Below are 22,508 nucleotides of genomic sequence, written 5' to 3'. Positions count from 1 at the left end.
ACTCTTCCCCTCGGAAAATCTTGATGGGGGGTGAATTTTAATAGAAAAGGATCTTTGGTGAGAAGGTGTGAGATCCCCACCCCCTCCGCCATGGGAATTCGTACCCTGGATGTGACCACCAACGCTAAGGTAGTAATGCAGCTGGATGTACAATTGTAGTGTTGCCATATTATGGACCAAAGTAACGGGAACAAATCAATTCAGTGATAGCCCCCCCCCCACCTTCTCCCCCCGACACGACAATCAAAAATACAGAGTAAGGTTGTCACTGACGTACAGTTCGGTGCTTATTGCTTACGTTCCATTCTCAAAAGTACAGGGTGAATTTTTTAAAACTCATGGTTTTCTTTGTTGTGTAAAATTTGTAAATGAAGTATTATTTCCATGCGGTTTGTGGCAAATGAATAAGGAAGGATGGGAGATTTATTGGAGTATGTTTACCGGTTTATATGCATCCCGGGTAATATCTGTGTGTAAAAAAGATTGTCGACTTGTAGACGAGTGCGCTTAGTCTATGAGTAACGGATCTCGATGAAAACAGTTCGGAAGACGTCTTTATTCCTAAAATATCTTTGGCTTCAATATTGTATTTGAGTAATTTGAGTAATTTGTATTTGAGTAATACAATATTCACAAATTAACAATGTTTTCAATGTTCTTATACCACCACCATTGAACAGCCATGATTTGATTTGATTTGTAATAAAGATAATTTATGATTACAAATGACTTGTATTAGGATTGATTCTTATAATGAAGAACATGTCTGAATGTAAATTTTCCAAAGAAATGGACATTTTCTCATCAAGTATGCAGTTCGAAAAAAATCAGGACAGGGATTAAAAATAGTTGATTGTCCCGACCAAATTGGGATGTTTGGTAACTTTGCATAAATGGTTATAAAACTAAAATTGCTAAATATACTACAGTGCAGACTTCTGGAGTCAACCTTTCTCCAGAAAGAACCCATTCATTTATGCAAGAAGAAAATTGAAATTCTTGCAAAATGTGAAAAACCGTACGTGTATTTTTTGTAGTTTTAGATAGGTTCGGATTAAAATATTTCATGGCTTGAGGGGGCGGGCATGGCCCCTTGGCACCTCTTGGGTACGGGCCTGGCGCCAAGTGACTTCCACCTCTTTGGCCCCTAAAATAATTCCTCGGAAGTCAACATTCCAGCAGTGATGACGAAGTGAAGCAAACTGTCCTATAATGATACAAACGTACTGACAAATCTTTCTATGCCGATGCTTTCCAGGCATTAGTTAAACGATGGAATAAGTGTATAAATGTAGCAGGGGAGAACGTCGAAAAATAAAACGAGTTTCCACCCCTTGAAATTTGTTCTTTTATATTATAAGCTCAAAAGTCCCGGATTGACTTGAACGCCCCTCGTATTCTACAAGTTAATGAAAGTAATACATGTATAGGGATGCCCAAATGAAAAGGAGACTGCGGTTATATCTAAAGAATATCATATTACTGAATATTAGCATTACATAATATGTGAAGTACAGTTAATGTGTAACATGCTACCTACACATAATTGCCATTGATATTGATGCACTGATCCCAGTGCGTAGGAAGGGAGTGGATGGCTTCAGTGTAGAAACTCCTGGGGTGCTTACGGATCCAGCTTTTCAAGGTGTTCTGCACTTCCTTGTCACTTTACGCAAACTTGGCCATAACTCAGCTTCTTGTGGATTATGTGTTGCATTGTTCCCTTGCTTATCGACAGTTCAGCAGCAATTTCACGTGTGGTGATCCGACGATTCTGATGAATGATATTACACACAGCAGCAATCGTGGCAGGGTTGATGACAACGTGCGCTTGGCTTGGTCATTTCGCATCCCGCCTCATAACGCTGACATCAACGGAATATGGTGCAACATGCGAGACACTGTTCTCCGTAAACGTCCTTCATCCTGCGATAAATTTGTGAAGCATGCTCGCCTTCTGCGCAAAGAAATTGGATTACAGCTCTCTACGCTGATCTCGAGGAATTCATAATGCACCCGTCCGCGCAAAACAACTCTCACCAACTGAGGAAACAGCAGGCAAAGCCGTTCGCTACACCTGCAAACTGGGACAAACACCGCGCCATCTATCAGCAAACATATTTACCTTCTTCGATTAGATACAACGCCGCTACAGCAAAGGTCTCCTTTTCATTTGGGCATACCTATATATGTAAGTGAGAGTAAAAACTTGGTTGTATGGCAGTCGTTACACCTTCGTTCAGTTTTCAGGGGCTCCCAAAGCCGGTTTTGTTGCCACTGATCAGAAATGTTTCACCGTTAATTCATCATAATCAAAGATTATGATACACACTAGGTTAAGTGATATGCTAACCGTGACTTTGAGTGCACTTACCCGTAAGTAACGAGCTTCTTGTAGGGCGATTTCTTCTGAATAGGGACTCCCATCACGTTCTTCCTGAACATCTCGACCTCCGTGAGGTCACACTTCTCGTGGTCCTGGAAGGTCTCCTCGATGATCTTGTAGGAGGTTGCTGGGTCTGTGTGGAAGGCGAAGGTCTCCGTCCTCATCTTCTCAATGCCTTCCTCGGGGGTGAAGTACGCCGGCTTCTTTGCATTGGGGGGAAACACCTTCTTGTTGTAAATCTTCAGGGCCACTTCGAGGTTTGTGTGCTGGAAACACAAGAATCAATGCCATTAATTACAAACAGGGAACAGATTTACGAGGGAAAGTCGGAAAGTAAGGTTCCCTAATTAATATATAATGATTTATTCCAGTCAAGCTGCTTCTTGACTCAAATGAAACTTAGATTTTGATTGATAGATGGCAGCATTTTCCAATGTCAGTTACACTTGAATCTTGAAAAATACATATTCAAAATGACTACTACATTGCTGAGCAGAGTATTAGACATTAATTAGGTAACCTTATTTTCTGACTTCCCCTCGTATATGTAAATACATGTCTTCATAGATTTGGTGTGTAAGGGATGACCCTTTCTAGAGGCAGCCAAATGTCAACCTCTCTTCCACGTACTACACCCTAGGCTGATTTTTGCAGACTAACGAAACGCTGGTGCCTGGACCTGCGGCCAAGATAATCCTGTTTGCGGCTTGTGTTGAGTCATCAGTTTCTTCATCCATCTTATCTCGATCACCATTCATACTCGTCTTCGCGATTAACCAAAGGTGGCAGGAAGGCCAAGTAAAATAAATTGGATCAATCAATGTTATTTTATATTTTCTTTGCGAATTGTGATGTGTGAGTTCGAAAAATGTTGTGTTTATTGTCCATATTTTGACATATACGAAGGTCACTATTTGTATTTTGAGCCTAACAATGAAAAAACAGGAATTTGGCATTGAAAACTGCTTTATTGTTTTTCGAAGTATTCTCCTTTATGGTCAATACACTTTTGCATTCGTTCGAACCATTTGTCAAAGCAGTTTTTCCAATCTTCTTGAGACACCTCTATAATATGGTTTTTGAACGCATCAACGGCGTCTTCCGCCGACGAAAATCGTTGTCCATGCAATTTATTCTTGACATTCGGGAACAAGAAGAAGTCATTGGGTGCCAAATCAGGACTGTGCGGCGGATGACCCATCAATTCGATTTTTTGACTGTTCATGAAGTCGGTTGTCAGACGAGATGTGTGACAGCTGGCATTGTCTTGATGAAGAATGATCCGACGGCGTTTGTTTGTTTTCCGTATTTGACCGAAGACCTCTGGCAAACAAATTGTTGTGTACCATTCAGAGTTGACCGTTCTACGTTCCTCTAAAGGCACAGTTGCCACATGACCAGTTTTCCCGAAAAAACAGGCGACCATTTGTTTCGATGTGCTTCGAGCGCGAACAACTTTTGTTGGATTGGGTTCATCTTGAAACACCCATACAGTCGACTGCTGTTTACGTTCCGGCTCATATGCGTATATCCATGATTCGTCTCCTGTTACAATCTTATATACGTCTTTTGAAGCAGCACGATTGTATTTATTGAGCACTTGTTTGCACCAATTGACGCGAGCGTCTTTTTGAGTTTTTGTCAAATTGTGTGGGATCCAACGAGAACATACCTTTCTCACAGCTAAATGATCATGTAATATTTTATATATGCTGGTGGAACTAATGCCTATGGTTGCCTCAATCTCTCAGTATGTCACATGACGATCTTGCAGTATTAGGTTTTGCACAGCATCAATGTTTTCTTGAACAACAACTGATTTTGGACGACCTTCGCGAATCTCGTCGGTGAGCGAATGGCGGCCACGATTAAATTCATTATACCAGCGTTTCACAGTGGCAAAGGATGGGGCTTCATCGCCAAATGTGGAAGTAAGTTGATCGAAGCACTCTTGTCTTGATAATCCACGTCGAAAATCGTAAAAAATCATCGCACGAAAATGTTCACGAGTTAATTCCATTTTATTGTTGTCGCGCAATCTCCAAGGCAACATAAACAACACAAATGAAGCTATAACTTGACAAGTTTAAAAACAAGACGCTGCAATCCATTGTTTGCGCACCTCACATCACATTTCCCCACTCCATTGTCTGCGGCGACGTTCATTCGCAGTGTTGCAAACTGGAGGGACCTGAATCCTCTGAGAATTTTCAACGAAATTTGAATGTGAAAGGCATGAATTAGTATCCCGTCACCTACGCTACCTATTGATTGCGCTAAATTCTAAATACATTTTGATATTTTCCCTTTAAACCTTAAATGAATTAAGTTATATTAGGGATATTTCTTACCAGCATAAGAAATGTATGAAATAAAACGATAGAAAAATGAAAAATATATAAACGATAGAACAGAGCTCACCTTCTAAATGGTTTCCAGTTCTCCTTCTTCAGTTTCACTCTCCCACTCATCCGAGTCTGTGTCTACCGATGAATCTGTGTCCGTATCTGAATCAGCTTCACCAAGCCCAATTACACAGGGCCGCAAATTAAATTCATTTTAATGTTGTTTTCTGTTTAATAGGTGAATTTTATTATTTGTGCCATGCTGATCATGAATATGAAATTCGTTTTTCTCTATCACGCAAGGTTTTCTTACAAATCAAATTTCAAAATTTGGGCTTTGTCCAATATTGCATACTGTTTTATTATAATTTTTCTTTTCTTCAATCAGAATAAGTAGCTTATTACACTAAACGCATCAACATGTTTATTTTAAATATGAATATAGACAGACACAAAGGACCCATGTAATATAGAAAATGACATATAGCAGTATATAATATACACACAAAAACTCATTACACAATACATATTTTTCAGTTCTGTTTAGCACGCTTTCTTCTGTAAGCTTTCCTAACTTTCTGTTGATTTTCTTCTTTTCTTTCTCTGTACAATGCCCAACAGTAGTCAGCCATCATGCCAACACTCCAATGTCCTTGATACCTTTTCTCCATATCCCTCATGTCCTGATGGAACCGTTCGCCTTGTTACTCACTTAATTCACCGAGATTTTGTGGAAAGTTATTAAGGTGTGAATGCAAAAATGTAATTTGAGATTCATGTTACAACCCAGTTCTTGAAATTTAAGAAACATATTCTCAACAACGTCTTTGTAATCAGAACTTTTGTGGTTCCCAAAGAAGTTCAACACTACTTTTAAATGCTACCCAAGCATCTCTTTCAGCTACAGTCATTGTTTCCTCGAAGTCTTTATCATTCATTAATTTCCTAATGTCTGATCCAACAAAAACACCTTCTTTCACTTTGCCGTACGACAGGGGTGGAAATTTGTTGCATATGAACTGGAAACATTGTCCTTCCTTGTTAAGTGCCTTCACAAATTGTTTAATCAGCCCTAATTTGATATGAAGAGGGGGAAGTACAACTTTCTCAGGACTGAGTAAATGTTGTTGTACGATGTTCTTTGAACCCGGTTTCAAAATTTTCCGTATTGGCCATTCTTTTCTTTTCCAGTGGTAATTTCGTGCCCTACTATCCCACTCACAGATGTAACATGGCATTTTCGTATATCCACATTGTAGTCCAAGTAAAATGCTCAAAATTTTAAAATCACCACACACCAACCAACCATGGTCCTCATATTTAATTTTATTAAGAACAAGTTGCATATTGCTGTAGGTTTCTTTTAGTTACACAGAATGATCAATAGGAACTGAGGGGAACTTATTTCCATTATGTAACAGAACAAATTTTAAACCTGTTTTATTCGAGTCAATGAATAGCCTCCAATCAGTTGAAAGACAAGAAAAAATTAACTTAGTCAGCAAACCGGACACATCACAACAAAACACGAGAGAATCTTGTTTCGAGAAATAAGGCACAAACTCTTTTTCTCGGTGTCTGTACCAGGAAAATGTTCCACAAGCCAGCAAGTTATTTTCGTTAAGTCTGGAACCAAGAAGCTGAGCTGATTCTTTAGATAAATTTAGGTCTCTAACTAAATCCTTGAGTTCGCTTTGAGTGAACGGTATAGGGTCACGAGATCCGTGAGGGGGGTCATAAATGTCATCTTCCATTTCACTTCCTTCCACTGAATCACTTAGTGAACCAGGATCACTTACACACTCAAGACTTGATTGAGGTGTCGGTAGAGGCAAGTCTGGACCATGCAACACAGGTCTCATTGCAGAGGAAATATTGGGATACACTATCCTCGTCTTGTTTCTAATATTTCGACCTACAATTTCACAGGAACAGAAGAAACAATCATTGCTGTGATCCTGAGGCTCCCTAAACACCATGGCTATTGCAAGTGGCATAGATGGCCGCTATCCCGTGCTCCAGTTTCATAAAGATTCCAGACATGATCTACATACCTTGTGTATGATTTATCTTGATCTCCTAGTTTCATTTTAAAGTATGCGTAATATGTTCTTCTTACAAAATCTGTAACGTTAATTTCCTGTCTCTGTTCCGGGGAACAAATTCACCGCAGATGTAGCAAAACACATCTGGGCTATTCAGACAACCACGAGATGCCATGGCCACACCACAGTGATGTACCACACCGAACAACCAAATGTTAACGTAGGAGATCAACGTATCTTACATACCATGGAAGCAAATTAGGACTTTTCACAGTTACATATAAAATTAATTTCAAATGATATATCAATGTTTTACATAGTATTATTTTCAGCATTTAGGCAAGAAACATATTAATTAAAACCAATAAGTTGCTGACCAAGGCAGTTTATTAAGGTAAAAACACTTAACACGTAACGTTTCGACCCTGTATCAGGGTCTTCCTCAGACGAAGAACTAAACTAAAATGATGAAATAAACTACACACAGAAAGATTTCATACACATAGCAGGGTCACAAGCCACACAACAACAAATCAAATTGACAGTCCTTATCTAGGAAGATTTCTACAAAGGAATTAAACATATCACTTCCTGACAGTTGTTGACAAATGGGTCTACTACACTGACAGGTGATTGGCAGGTCAAGATCAGCAAGAGTCTAAGAACCACCTGCTCACCACTCCCCCACCCCTCCTGCCTTTCTGGTTATGGGTGAATACCTCCTCCTCTGGTCTTCTTCTTTTCTCTTCTTTCTTTCTTCTTCATACTTCTTCTTTCTTCATTCCTTTTCTTCATCCTTTCAACTTTCTCTAACACACTCTTCCATTCCTTGTTTATCTTGACTCAACTGTCAGGAGGTGATATGTTTAATTCCTTTGTAGAAATCTTCCTAGATAAGGACTGTCAATTTGATTTGTTGTTGTGTGGCTTGTGACCCTGCTATGTGTATGAAATCTTTCTGTGTGTAGTTTATTTCATCATTTTAGTTTAGTTCTTCGTCTGAGGAAGACCCTGATACAGGGTCGAAACGTTACGTGTTAAGTGTTTTTACCTTAATAAACTGCCTTGGTCAGCAACTTATTGGTTTCAATATGGAAACAAGGCTTAATTATATTATAATATTAATTAATTTAAATAAAACAAAACTTCTCTGTATTTAAAGCTTATTCGTCTTTATTACTTGTTGAATAATTTTGAAACGTACCAGGGACATCTAGCGACAATCACTTCAATTGCACTGAAACATGCATACCACAACCCACATATATAAATCGTGAATTGTAAAAAATTCTTGCGAGATGTGAGAAAACGAATGCCAGTTTCAGCATCAGCAAGTTCAAATACATGTAAAACACCCAAAATTATAAACACTACAGAACCCATGCGGCCCTGTGTTATCAGTTCATCTACACGCTCGTCCATAAGTCCATCTCTTTCAAAGTAAGAATCTTGCAGCCAAGAGTAAAGAGCATGAACATTTCAATGCTTTAGAAAAGAACACAGGCAAGCGTGTTATCAGATTGCCTTCTCGTGGTGATTGTTGTACGATAAACAAACGAACCACCACCCCACTCGGTTTAAAAAAAAAATAACAAAAAAAAAACAACCAAAAAAAACTGGACACTGCTCGATGTCGCATTCAGAAAATGAAGTCATTCGCCCTGTAGTTTCTCTTAGTTATAAACCTTAACGCACGTGCGTAATACTACAGTTTACGATCGACGCACCGCACGCATTTTGCTACCTCCATTTGGTGCAAAGGTACATAAACCTTAATCTTAAAACTCAGCTAGTTTATCTACAGGGTAGGGTTCTTTGTAGACAACGAAACCAGACAGGATGCCTTCCAATGGAGACGTTTAAACGAATATATTATTTAAAGACAGGATACATGGAGTAAGAATTTTACATGATAAGCTACATTCTTCTATAATTTTCTCGTTTACAGTCAATTTTCATCTCAATATTCTTCCTTCGTAATGGGCAGATCTGGATCGGGACTTCCTTCTCAATGGATGGTCTGGATCTGGACTTCCCTCTTAATATGGAGGATCTGGATCGGGACTTCCTTCTCAATATGGACGGTCTGGACTTCCCTCTTAATGGACGTTCTGGATCGGGACTTCCTTCTTGATGGACGGCCTGGATCAGAACTTCCTTCTCAATGGGCGGTCTGGATCTAGACTTCCTTCTTAATATGGAGGATATGGACTTCCTTCTTAATATGGAGGATATGGACTTCCTTCTCAATGGACGTTCTGGATAGGGACTTCCTTCTTATCTTCTTTGTAAACTTCCCTCTGGATTTCAATTTATTTAGGTTTTGACTATTTTACGAATTCCTTTATCCTTTTCCAACTTTTTCCTCCAAGCTTTGGGAATAATACTAATATCCTCCCTTGGGGCTGCAATTGGAACGCGCCACCACTAACTAGGTACAACAGAGTGTATACTTGGTGCAGCCGATTGACATGCGCATCCAAGTAGGTGCTACAGTTAAACTGCGCAACCAAAAAGTGCTGTGGGGCGTCGATCAGAACGCGCTCGCCACTGATGTAAACAAAATTTCCGCTACGGGAATGGTAAATCAACCAAACAGATGCAATATCTGTTCAAAGACACAAACTTGTATCAGTGCTTTGACTTCCTTAATTTTCATATTAACTTACATGTGATCATTGATTTGATTTATAAGATATATATATTAATTTACTTCTTTCATATTTATTTTTTGTCTTCTTATAATATATTCTATTGTTTTTCATCTTTCCAATTTCCTTTGTTCTTATTTATAGTTATTCATATATATTATGCCAATTCTTAACCTTGCACGCCTGGTGCTGCCATCTCTATTCGTCTTTGGCAAACTATTCACATTACTTGGTCCTATTGGGTACGTAACACAATATTCCCCCCGTTGGCCATAAAAAAAAATTGTCGTAATATATATGCAGATACATTTTTTTTTTTTCAAATTATATATGTACAAGTCTATTATTTCTTCTTGACGCTTTCTTTCTTCTCTTCTGTACAATTATATCTTCTAATGTTGTCTAAATTCTCTCTCCTTTCTACATCTGTTTTTATGTGCTTTAGAAGGACTGTATTTCTAAAAGTACTTATCACTTCATATGGGCCTTCATATATGAAAAATAGCTTTTTGATAGCTTTTTCTGAAGCTTTGCTCACCGGATGTGTTTTACAAAACACCAAATCTCCTTTCTTGATATCTATTTTCTTAACCTTCTTCTCTTCCTTTGTCTTTCTTCTATTTCTCTTTTTATACAGCTCTAATATCACTTTCTTCATTTCGCTCTTTTGCTCCATCATATCTGGCCACTCCAATTCTTCAAACACATATGGTTCCTCCGTGTATCCGAGAAATAATTCAGCAGGGCTTCTTCCTGTTTCTTCTGACAATGCGTTATTTAACAATTTAGTTATTTTATTAACAACAGTTGACCATCGTGTATGGTTATCGTGGCAGTATGTTCTTAACAGTCTGACTATTTCTCCATTGTATCGTTCTATGGGATTCGAGCTGGGGTGGTATCGCGTTACATTTATTACTTTGACTCCTTTGAATTGCATATAGTCCATGAAATACTCCGATACAAACTGTGTACCATTATCTGTTAACACCTTTCTAGGAATTCCATAGTGTTTAGTGAAACCGTCTTCGAAACATTTAACTATCTCTTTTGATGTTGCTTTTCTTATGTTGTAACACATTACAAATTTGCTACTTATGTCCACGCATGTAAGGATGTATTGGAATCCTCTTGATCTCGGCAGTGGTCCAATTAAGTCTATGGATATTAAATCCAATGGCCTTCGAGCTATAACGTGTAATTCTTCCTTTTTTAATTTCCATTTATATGGCTTAGTCTGTATGCATACCACGCAGTTTCTAACATGGTACACAACATCCTTTTTCAGAGTCTTCCAAAAATAAAAACGACGTGCCATCCTCAAAGTTTTGTCTGTCCCAAAATGTCCTGACTCTTCATGTACTGTTGTTAAGATCTTATAGATCATTGTTTTGGGTACACATAACCTTACTTGGTGTGGATTTTCAATGTTCACTTTAAAAATCATGCCTTCTATAATTCTGTAATTCCCTTTGATTCTGGCTTTTCTCATCTTCCTTTCTCCAACAATGGTTTCTCCTTCCAATATTTTAAGTATAGTACTAAGTTCTTCATCTTCTTTCATCTCTTTTATCCATTCTTCTTTTACTACATTCTTCATTTCTTCCTCCACAATCGCATTTATGGACAATTTGATTATCTCTTCTGGTTCTTGTTGGGGTCTTATTGGAGCTCTGCTTAATGCATCGGCAATTTGATTATCCCTGCCCTTTATATCAATCACTTCAAAGCTATATTCTTGTATTAACAGGGCCCATCTGGTAAGTCTAGCATTCCACTGCTTTGCCGAATTTAGCCAGACCAAGCTTTTGTGATCGCTGAATACCTTAAATCTCCTTCCTTTGAGGTATGGTGAGAACTTTTGTATTCCGAATAGGATGGCTAGGCATTCGAGTTCACTTATCGTATAGGATTTCTCAAAAGTCTTAAGAGAACGGCTGGCATACTGGATGACTTGGTCTTCTCCATTGCTGTCCTTCTGGAATAGATACGCCCCTAGTCCTATATTAGATGCATCGGTTCCCAAGCAAAATGTTTTCTCGAAATTCGGTTGGCTTATGGCAGGCGATGATATGAGATCGATCTTCAGTACACCGAAAGCTTTATCTTCTTCTTCTCCCCAATTCCACTTGTTAGTTTTCTTTAATAGCTCATACAATGGTCTGGCCTTTTGTGCAAAATCTCTAATGAACTTGCTTCTCCAATTACACATTCCAAGAAATCTCTGTAATTGTTTCTTTGTAATTGGCTTAGGGAAACGTCTTATTGCTTCATCCTTATCTGTACATAGCTTAATTTCTCCACCGGATATAACATGGCCTAAAAACTTAACTTCCTTTCTGACAAAAGAGCATTTCTCCAGTTTGACGGTTAATCCTGCTTTTCCTAATTTGTTCAATACCCAATCTATTCTTCTTATATGTGAATCCCAGTCTTTACTGTGAATGCACATGTCATCTACATATATGGCTAACCAATGCTTAGTTTCTATCCCAAATATCTTGTTCAACGCAGTCATAAATGCCGAAACTGATGAATTTAAACCATATGGCAATCTTCTGAATTGAAACAATCTTGAGCCATATCTGAATGCTGTATACTTTCTTGACTTCTTCTCGATCTCAACTTGAAAGTATCCCAGGGTCAAATCAAAAGAAGTAAAGTATCTGCTTCCTGCAAATGAGTGTAGCATCTCATCTATTTTATCCACCTGGTTTCTTGGAAGTAATACGTGCTTGTTTAATTCTCTCAGATCTAAGACTGGTCTAACTCCTCCATTGGGTTTGTCAACTACATGCATCGGGCTTACATGTACGCTATTTGAATCTTCTATAATTTCCCATCTTAACCATTTCTGAAGTTCTTCCTCTACAGCTTTTCTTTTCGCAAAAGGTATCGGATACTGTTTAGATACTATAGGTCTTTCTGTATCTACTTCTATTTCGTAGGAATACCCTCTGGCGAGTCCTGGCTTTTGGCTAAACAAATTCCTATGCTCTAACAAAACTTCTTGTAATTCCTTCCTCTCTTCTTTGGAGATATCTTTGCACTCATCAACCTTATTCTTTATCTCTTCAACAGATGCAGTGTATTCATCATTTTCTTTATTCATTTCACTTTCAATTTCTTCACATATATCATTTGGTACTGCCTTTATCTGCCCGTACATTAAATTGAGGTTGCCAATGCATTCTTTTCTCTCCATTTCGTTGTTTACAGTTTCCATATGAACATCTAGTCTTTTTTCTTCCAATGACTCTAGATTCAATCTTCTCTCTTTGATATAAATATGACCATCATATTTTTCCAAAAATGGTATTCCTAATATCATATCACTTCTTAGACCTTTTACTACGAGAAATCTGACAGGAAAATTTAACCCTTGAAGGTTCATCATTACGCCGACGGTTCCCTGTATTTTATATTCTTCTTTCCCTGCTGCCATGACCAATCTTATTTTATCCCTTTCTGATGCATCTAGACGAGCTTGTGGATATTTTCCTTTTATCCGTTTCCAACAATCATAACTCATTACTTCTACCACACTACCACAATCTATTAGGCACTTTACTTCTAATTCTATAATTTTTGCCTTTACATAAAAAGTTCTCCCTGGCTTCAGGTCATTGAAATTCGGCTCTTCTATTAAATATAACTCAAGACTTTCTCTTTCACTGTGTACATTTCTATTTACAATTTCTCCCTGCCTTACATTTCTCTCTGTTTTTGCTCTCACACCTGGGAGATGCTGCAAGAGCATTACATGTTTGACCCTCTATTCTCTTCTGCATTCCTTGAATCTTCATCTGCTGTAATTCCCACTTGGAATCTTCTTGCGTCATTACAATAATTTCTGGCTAATTCTATGGCTTCGTCTCTTTCTACATCCGGAAGTGCATTTCTTCTTTCCATTTCTTCATTGGGCACACTTACTCGGTATTCTCTTTCATTATGTTCATATATGTTCCTCCATCGCTGATTTCCTCCTCTTCCGTATCTTCGGAAATTATTTCGGCCTCTCAAGTTTCTCCAATTTCCTCGATATCTATCATCGTTTCTTTCTCTTTCTTCCACAGAGTCTATGTTTCTTTCATATCTTCCATTGTTTCTTCCTACGTCTCTTCTTTCTGCACTTGGTCTCTGGTTTCTAACTTCTATTCTTCTTACATCAAATTCCTGTCTTCGGAACTTTGGTTTTGAGCGCCCTTCTTCTTCTGAATGTTGCCTCTTTCCATAGAATCTTCCTTCCTTATCATTCCAGGAATTCTGAGTCTTTGTTAGCACATCTTCGGTTCTTAGATATTCAATCAAATCATCAACTGCTTTTATCTTAACCGCTGCTATAGCTCTCTGTATTCTTAATGGTAATGTTTGGACAACTTGTTTAACCAGCTCCTCTTCACTGCATCCTTCCTTTAGGTTTTTAAAGCTTCTAAGGGTCTCCCATGTATGTTCTTCCAGGCTGTCGACTTTTGACCAATCTACATATTTTCTTTTTAATGCTTCTAGCTGTCTTTCCTTTATGTCTTCACTGCAGTAGTAGTTCAGGAATTTTCGGCTGAACTCCTTAAAATTTCTAAATTTGTGCTCATTTAGTTGATACCATCCTGCTGCCGACTGTTCAAAACATGTCTCTATGACTTTTAAAATCATTCCTTCGGGGATCCTCATAAGTCTGACATTTGTTGTTAGTTCCCTTAAAAACTTTCTGGGACATTTATCAGATATATTCCCATTGAATTTTGGAAGATGCTGCAATTCTTGTGGCCTAGGTATCCTGGTCCTATAGTTCTCGTCTCTCGGGAATTCATTTTCCAATATGTCTAAGAGCTTTTCATTATTACTTCTATCTTCCCTATTCTTCCATTTCCTTTTCTTGTGACCTCCCGCTATTCTATATCTCTTATGCTTCTCTTCTTCCTCCGTCGTCGATTCATCGCTTGAACTCTCTTCCCTCAGCTCTTTCTTAACCTTCGTTTCTTCACTTTCTCTAAACCTAGGATTTATGTTTTCTTCTTTGATGAATAGCTTTCCTAACTTTCTTTCCACTTCTTCTACTTTCTTTTCTGTCTCCTCTATCTTTGACACTGCCCCATTTAATTTTCTGTCTAATTCCTTTCCTTTCTTATCTGCTGCATTAATTTTATCTTGATTTTCCGCAATGTCCTTCTCCATACTGCTAGTTTTTTCTTGAACTTCTTGCAGTTCCCGCGTACTTACTTCTCTCAGTTTTAGAACTTCCTTTTCCATTCTATTGCGTGTTTCCCAGCTTCTATCTTCCATTAGGACCTTTGCTTCTTCTATCTTGCTTTCATTTGCATCTACTCTAGAAGATACTGCTTCTATTTGCGATTTATTTTCAACAATTTTTCTTTCCATACTGTTGGTTCTATGTATATTCTCCTCTCTAAGTTTTGAGACTTCTTCCTCGATCGTCCTATTTATATCCACGCTTTTGTTTTCAATTAGCAGTGTTGTTTCTTCTATCTTCTTTTCCAATGATCTTCTATTTTCTTCACATGTCTCGGTTATTTTCTCGTACATTTTCTTGCTTTCATTCCGTACTGTTTCTAATTTTCTACTATTTTCTTCTAACTTTTCTTTTACTTCTCTGTTGTTCTCTTCCGCCTTCCTATTACTTTCTTCAATCTTCTTCAGTTCTCTGTTATTTTCATTTATCTGCATTGACAGCTTTTGGAACATTTCCATCAAGTTTATTTCTTCTGTTTTCTTCTGCTTTTCTTTTAGCTTTTCCTTCTTGCATTCCTTACATGTATAGTCTTCTTCCCTTTTACTTATTGATATGTATTTCTCCTTTCTTATTCCTTCGCACGTCCAATGTTTCATTTCCTTACATGTGACACAGAAAATAATTTCTTCCTTGTTTCCTTCCTCTCCGCAACAAATGAAAGTTTCCCTTTTTTCTCCGTCTTCCTTCATTGTAGCTTCTCCATTCTCATTTCCATCTTTATTCTTTTCCTCCATTTTCAATTATTCTTTCTCTCTTCGCTGTCTGGTTCCTAATTCTCTAGCCCCAAAAGTTGGTCGCCATTTATTTAATGCTACCTCCATTTGGTGCAAAGGTACATAAACCTTAATCTTAAAACTCAGCTAGTTTATCTACAGGGTAGGGTTCTTTGTAGACAACGAAACCAGACAAGATGCCTTCCAATGGAGACGTTTAAACGAATATATTATTTAAAGACAGGATACATGGAGTAAGAATTTTACATGATAAGCTACATTCTTCTATAATTTTCTCGTTTACAGTCAATTTTCATCTCAATATTCTTCCTTCGTAATGGGCAGATCTGGATCGGGACTTCCTTCTCAATGGATGGTCTGGATCTGGACTTCCCTCTTAATATGGAGGATCTGGATCGGGACTTCCTTCTCAATATGGACGGTCTGGACTTCCCTCTTAATGGACGTTCTGGATCGGGACTTCCTTCTTGATGGACGGCCTGGATCAGAACTTCCTTCTCAATGGGCGGTCTGGATCTAGACTTCCTTCTTAATATGGAGGATATGGACTTCCTTCTTAATATGGAGGATATGGACTTCCTTCTCAATGGACGTTCTGGATAGGGACTTCCTTCTTATCTTCTTTGTAAACTTCCCTCTGGATTTCAATTTATTTAGGTTTTGACTATTTTACGAATTCCTTTATCCTTTTCCAACTTTTTCCTCCAAGCTTTGGGAATAATACTAATATCCTCCCTTGGGGCTGCAATTGGAACGCGCCACCACTAACTAGGTACAACAGAGTGTATACTTGGTGCAGCCGATTGACATGCGCATCCAAGTAGGTGCTACAGTTAAACTGCGCAACCAAAAAGTGCTGTGGGGCGTCGATCAGAACGCGCTCGCCACTGATGTAAACAAAATTTCCGCTACGGGAATGGTAAATCAACCAAACAGATGCAATATCTGTTCAAAGACACAAACTTGTATCAGTGCTTTGACTTCCTTAATTTTCATATTAACTTACATGTGATCATTGATTTGATTTATAAGATATATATATTAATTTACTTCTTTCATATTTATTTTTTGTCTTCTTATAATATATTCTATTGTTTTTCATCTTTCCAATTTCCTTTGTTCTTATTTATAGTTATTCATATATATTATGCCAATTCTTAACCTTGCACGCCTGGTGCTGCCATCTCTATTCGTCTTTGGCAAACTATTCACATTACTTGGTCCTATTGGGTACGTAACAATTTTCAAAGGCCGTATTAAATAAAATGAACCACTGATATAATAGGAGCGTGCATGCACCGTCACGCTAAACAGTGAAAATCGTTTGTCATATTTGTTTTAGCTTAATTTTGCTGAGTTGGCACCACTGGTACTCTCAACGCCAGACCAGTGAGTAGAAAAGTGGTGGGGAGGATGACGTAATATGAAGTGCTCTGCAGCGATCTGCGCATATCGGGACTTAACTTGTCAGGCTATATTGACAAAACATTTGAAATGGTCAATAATGCCAGACGATTCTGTGCAAACGTCAAATCGCGCCTAACTTCAATCAGTGTTGCCAAGGCTCAAAATATAAATAGTGACCCTCGTTTTAGGTTTTAGTAAATATTTTACATAATTTTGAGATATGATTTCCATATTTGCAAATATTTTCAGACATATATTCCTTACTCATGCTATCACTACATTTTTTCTTCTTGTGTAAAATACCAAAGTTTTCCGTTCGTCTTATTCTGTTCCTTTTGTACTCTCTGTTCATTTTGTATCTCGACAATAGACAGAGAATCTTTTATTTTAACATTCTTGTCAATACTAGAGAATGCAAGCTCAAGCTTTCCAATGAAATCCATTGCATATTTTACATCACGTATTGAACACAGTTTCAGTCAACATAAATCTGTCTTTAGGGGCAATACAGGGAGGAGATCCACGTTTCAGCACTATAAAGAAAGTTTGGTAATCAACTGTTTTGGTGAAAGAAAATATAGCACAGCCTATTTTATATTAGGATTTTGCATCACAGTTAATCTAATATTTTCCTCAAAATTATCTCTGGTTTCGGATCTGTAGAAAACGAGTTTCAAAGGAATATTAGCATTGAACACCATATACCACGAAAATAATGCCATGTAAGCAAGGTATTTTTTTTTAGCTAGGTGAGCTACTTGCTTAATGAAAATTGTCATTTTTCACAATTGTACATCCATATTTAGTACCGTGGTGTAAGGGGTGACCTTCCACGTAGTACACCCAAATGTCAACCTCACTTCCACGTTAGTGCACCCTGGACTGAAGACTAGCGAGGCTCTGGCGACTGGCTCCATGGCCAGTATAATTTTGTTTGTATTGTCCTGTTATTTTGCCCTTGTGTGTGCTGAGTGCCCCTTTACAGCCTCAGCTTTTAACGAAAGTCAGAAGATTTTAATATTTTATGATTTTAGTTCTGCAACGTTAGAGTTGTTATTTGTAACGATCAGGGGCTGGACCCCGTATAATGTGAAGGGTGCACACACAATTTTAAATTCAAATTCAAATTCAAATATTTAGTACCATAATTTGATTAATATAACTAAATATATATTTATATGTCTAACCCTTTCTGTACATATAAATCCGTTCCCTGATTATATAATTAGTTTTAACTAATGGTTGGATAGTTACTCTTTACAAGTACCTGGGATGCAGTAATTGAATAAGTAATGGGGCTGCAGTTGCTATGTTAAAAAAATTTCATGCCCATAACGGCCTCTAAAAATTTAAAACCGGAAACATTATTTTGAAAGATGATTACTACGTTGAATCATGATTATTTTCTTTTAATTCTCAGTCTATTACGTGTTATATTGTTTTGATGTTCACCTCTGCAATGGAGCACCTTTTTTTCCCATCAAATATAGTATTTTTAAGGATACATACTGGAATACTGAGAATAAATACTTGTACAGACAGTAAATAAAACAAGTAAGAAGCCTCATTTCCAAGTAGACGGTTAATTTTCCGACACAGCTTGTATACTCACAGCAAAGAAGTCCTTGTTGTAGATGATGTCTTCTACCCCGACCTTCAAAGGGCTCTTCAGGATGGCCTCAAGGGTGGTGATGGTCTTTGGAGGAGCCAGAAGCAAGGAGGTGACTATGCTGGACGTGTAGAAAGAGTAGATCATCACTCCGAGTACAAACACCAGCAGGAACGTAACGCGACCGGGAAACATTTGTGGATCCGTTGTAGAACCTGAAGTAAAACAGAGCTTTGTAAAGGTTCTTTTCCCATGACACAACAACCGCTTAAGGTCTAAGGTCTGCCAAGCGACTTTCTTTTGGCTGATTGATGTAGAACAGCGGTTCTCAAACTTTTCCTCATTGTACCTTTTAGTGGTAACTAAATGTCTAATGTATTCTGCGAATATTGGGTTTTGGGGAATTTCTTTATCTGATAGGTGGAGATTTTTTGATATGTTGATGGCGTGTATCTGCAATAGAGAAAAATAGCATATGGGCTGTATGTGGAAAGATTGTAAACAAATAAACATTAGAATCCCACGTTTCTAATTTTACTAAATGTTCCTACTTTTACAATCTTTATGATAATTTAAAAAAAAATGTGAAACACATGTTGCTAAGAAGTATATAAAAAACATTCATTTTTGACATATTTTCCCAGAGTTATTGAAAAGTAAAGAACAAAAATAAGTTTGAATCAAACTGTGAAGCACAATTTTGGAGTTTTTATTGTAAATCCTCAGAGTTTCTAGTGAGAAGGATGCGTTTGCATAGATTGACACAGTTTCTTGATGTCTGGTTGTGCACTTGAAACTTTTAAGCGGAAATTCGGCTTGTAGTCCGTTTCGGTACTTGCTTTTAAGGTACTCCATTGATGAAAAACCACTCTACGAGCTGATCACATACCGCCTTCAAGTAGTTCATGTACCACAGTTTGAGAGCCATTGATCTAGAACGAAGCCCAAATATCTCCATAATTGTCGTCATGAAAGTGCTTCAACACTGACACATCTTGGTAATGAAATCGGAAGCAGTGTGCACCCACCATCCACTCCCTCCCTCTCTTGGCTAAACGGAAAGCATCATGCAAATATACTTCCACAGTGGCATAGTGATTATCACAGCCCGCTACGACGCCAGGAGTCCCGAGATCGAATCCCGACTGGGAGTGGGTGTTCTTTGAGTGTCCTTCAATAATTTCAGCGTATCATCACTCATCTCCGCGATTAGTCAAACATGTCGGAAAACCAAATGAAATCTAGATTTATTTCGAGGTTTTCTGGGTATCAACAATGAAACCTAGCATTTATATTTGATTTTCTTGTTTTACATCGCATATCTGACACTTTTGACTACTGGCGATGATTAGAATGTACAATATTATTAATAATAATAATAGTAATAAGACGACAGAAGCGATTAGCATATAACGAAAATCTTTATTATTACAAAAAATATTTTTCTTTTTATGAATGAATCCTGAGAACCTCATGTAATTGTATACATACCCAAGTTCATTAAAAGGTATGCTGAGTACATCTTGATTGCCATATTTTCTTTCGGTCCAATTTCTAACCCATGCCTTCCTTTTTCTTCTTAAACCTTTAATTTTATCAATTGTAATGAAAATAGCAGTAGTAGCTATTCCCCTATGACGTTCTTCCTGAAGTTGTTCGTCCATCTTTTCAGCTTTTGTGCTCTGCCTTGGTAGACCTTGTCTACCAACAAGTATGTATCGTGTGAGGCGAAAACTAGCAGATGAGGAAGTACGTACAACACCACTTGTCCAAGACCAACTGGTAAATCTAGCAGCGAAATCTAGCCTCTTGGGTAGTGCAAACTTCATGATAGTTAAGTGACGTAACAGAAGAAAACCTCTTACCTTGTTGGCAAATCGCCCCAAATGTCAGAACCACCAAAGCGCTCCAAGTAGATTCAGTTGTTGACTGCGATGGCTCCACGGAGAAGAGTCTGAACTCGTACCACGTGGCTATCTTCATAACGAAGACAATGAGGATTGAAGACACGAGCAAGCACATCCAGACTGGAAGTTCCAATGGACGCAGAAAGACCCCTCTCACACCCATACTGCTCGGGTGGCGAAAGATAAAACATGGCCTGCAAACAAGAACAGAATAAGTACCTTACTCTTAACAATAGCAAGGAAAACACGGATTCTTGCATCATATTTGTTATTTCTCCCAGGATCGTTCGGCTGAATTTGTGTTAGTGTTATTTGTAACTACTTCTATGAGCATTGCCAGATTTTTTTTAACGAGAGACAAGCCCGTTGATGCAACTTGAATACAAATAACAATAATAGATTATGATAATTATTATCATATTATTATTGTGCAATAATACTTTTATTCCAAAGTGTATTTCAAATACAGTCTGTAACAAAATAACGGCACCACTTAACACAATGGAACGCAAACTGTGTTTTAGGTGAAATGTAGACAATTATGCCGCTCCTATTTTACTTTAGATTAATCCTGGGACTTGTTTTATATGTCTGTTAATAATTAAAGCCTGGATGTTGATGTCTGTTAGTAATTAAAGCCTGGATATTGACCTTTTGTCATTTTTTTTGTGGCCACCATAATCGGTTAATACCCATGTCAGAACACCACTCATTCACTGCACGGGCTCTGTGGCAGGGAACATTGTCATCCTGGAAGATGAAATAATCTAAATTCTCATTTGAGAAGTAATCTCTAGCAGTTGGTAACAATCCATTACACAGATCTTCCACCCACTATTCACATGATTTCCATCAGTAAACACGGCTGCACGTTAGGAACAGGCGGCAGTCATTTGCACACAGACGGCAGAGACACCTGTTGCCAGAGATTGGAATGAAAGACAGCAGTGCAAAAATAACAGAAAATTCAGGTGCAATTTGCCATTGTTTTGCACATTATTACAATGGCAATTTAAATTTAAACATATTTCAATATTGCCCTCATTTATAGCGGTGGTGTAGTTAGTTTGTTACAGACTGTATATTATTACTATATTATTATTATTATCAGTATTATGTCCTTTGTAGTTCCACTAAATCAGTGAGTATCCAGTACAACTGTTTTTCACACACAGTTAGGTTACTAAAATGAATATATGCGCGTACCCCCCTCAAATATACAGGATTTGTACACACCTCATTCAGGAGAAACTTCTAAAAAGTTAGGTGTAATTTTAGTGTCACATAAAAAATCTCATTTTTGTAATTTTGAAAACTGCGTAACTACTAATTCTTTGGATTATGTGCTACACTATGAAAACGTATTTTGCACTCAATCTTTTCGATCTACAGAATTTTTTACTTTAGTTATTCTAAGCAAGGCGAATGTACAAGGATCATTTGTTTTTTTCTCGAGGGGAAAATCAAGTCATTAGTGTAACCAACAGCCTGAGAAAACAATGCTGATAATGATGCCTCCTAATGACCTCATCCGCCACCCTTCTACTATCAATGAACAGGACATACTACATGTCCCAACTCTATATAATCTTGATGGAAGGGATATTTACCTGAAGAGCCACGTTTGGGCCGTGTAGTCGATGACTTCCAGGCGGATGTTTTTGATGATGAGGGACGTGATGCCCAGGTCGGCCTCTCTCTTCTCCAGCAGCCCTACCATCCCATCGAAGGAGGCGTTCCACTTGTATCCCCATGACTCGGTCGGCACAAGCACTATTCTGTGAATATAAGAAGCCGCAATTCAATGGGACATGATGCGTCGGCTGTTCTTTCTCCAGCATAAAGGGCCATTAGAAACTCATCTTATTATTATGCAACGTGACATAAGTCTTCTCAAGCAAATATAAGTCTGGGCCTGCTTGAGAAAGAAGGAAATGAAATATCGGAAGTTTTTCGCGTTGCTAGCTGCATTGGTCCCAAGCCTCTAACTTTGTTGTAGCAATAATAAAAGTAATTATTATCATTATCAAAGTTATGAGCACGTTTAAAAACCAAGTACAACACTGTGTCAAATCCAGAATTAAATATATGAATTAAATTAATATAATAGACATTGCAATCTCGTATGTCATCGTATTTCATATTGTAATCTTCCACTAGTTTAGCTATTAAA

At 37.9% G+C, this 22,508-nt stretch overlaps 1 protein-coding gene across 1 annotated transcript in view; it reads right to left on the bottom strand.

Annotated features, from left to right (window-relative positions):
- The window catches only part of LOC145996306 (ionotropic receptor 75a-like), a 47,972-nt gene that overhangs the window by 14,272 nt on the left and 11,192 nt on the right, over nucleotides 1-22,508 (bottom strand). The window contains exons 3-7 of the mRNA XM_083132738.1: nucleotides 21,946-22,113; nucleotides 20,294-20,529; nucleotides 18,435-18,643; nucleotides 15,904-15,933; nucleotides 2,375-2,625 (exon numbers count right to left, since the gene is read on the bottom strand). Coding sequence (XP_082988864.1) covers nucleotides 2,375-2,625; nucleotides 15,904-15,933; nucleotides 18,435-18,643; nucleotides 20,294-20,529; nucleotides 21,946-22,113 — 894 coding nt within the window. The remainder of the gene's footprint in view (nucleotides 1-2,374; nucleotides 2,626-15,903; nucleotides 15,934-18,434; nucleotides 18,644-20,293; nucleotides 20,530-21,945; nucleotides 22,114-22,508) is intronic.

This window comes from Lepisma saccharinum, chromosome 12 (genome assembly GCF_977018435.1).
Source record: "Lepisma saccharinum chromosome 12, izLepSacc3.1, whole genome shotgun sequence".
NCBI lineage: Eukaryota > Metazoa > Arthropoda > Insecta > Zygentoma > Lepismatidae > Lepisma > Lepisma saccharinum.
This window is presented reverse-complemented; position numbering and strand designations above follow the sequence as displayed.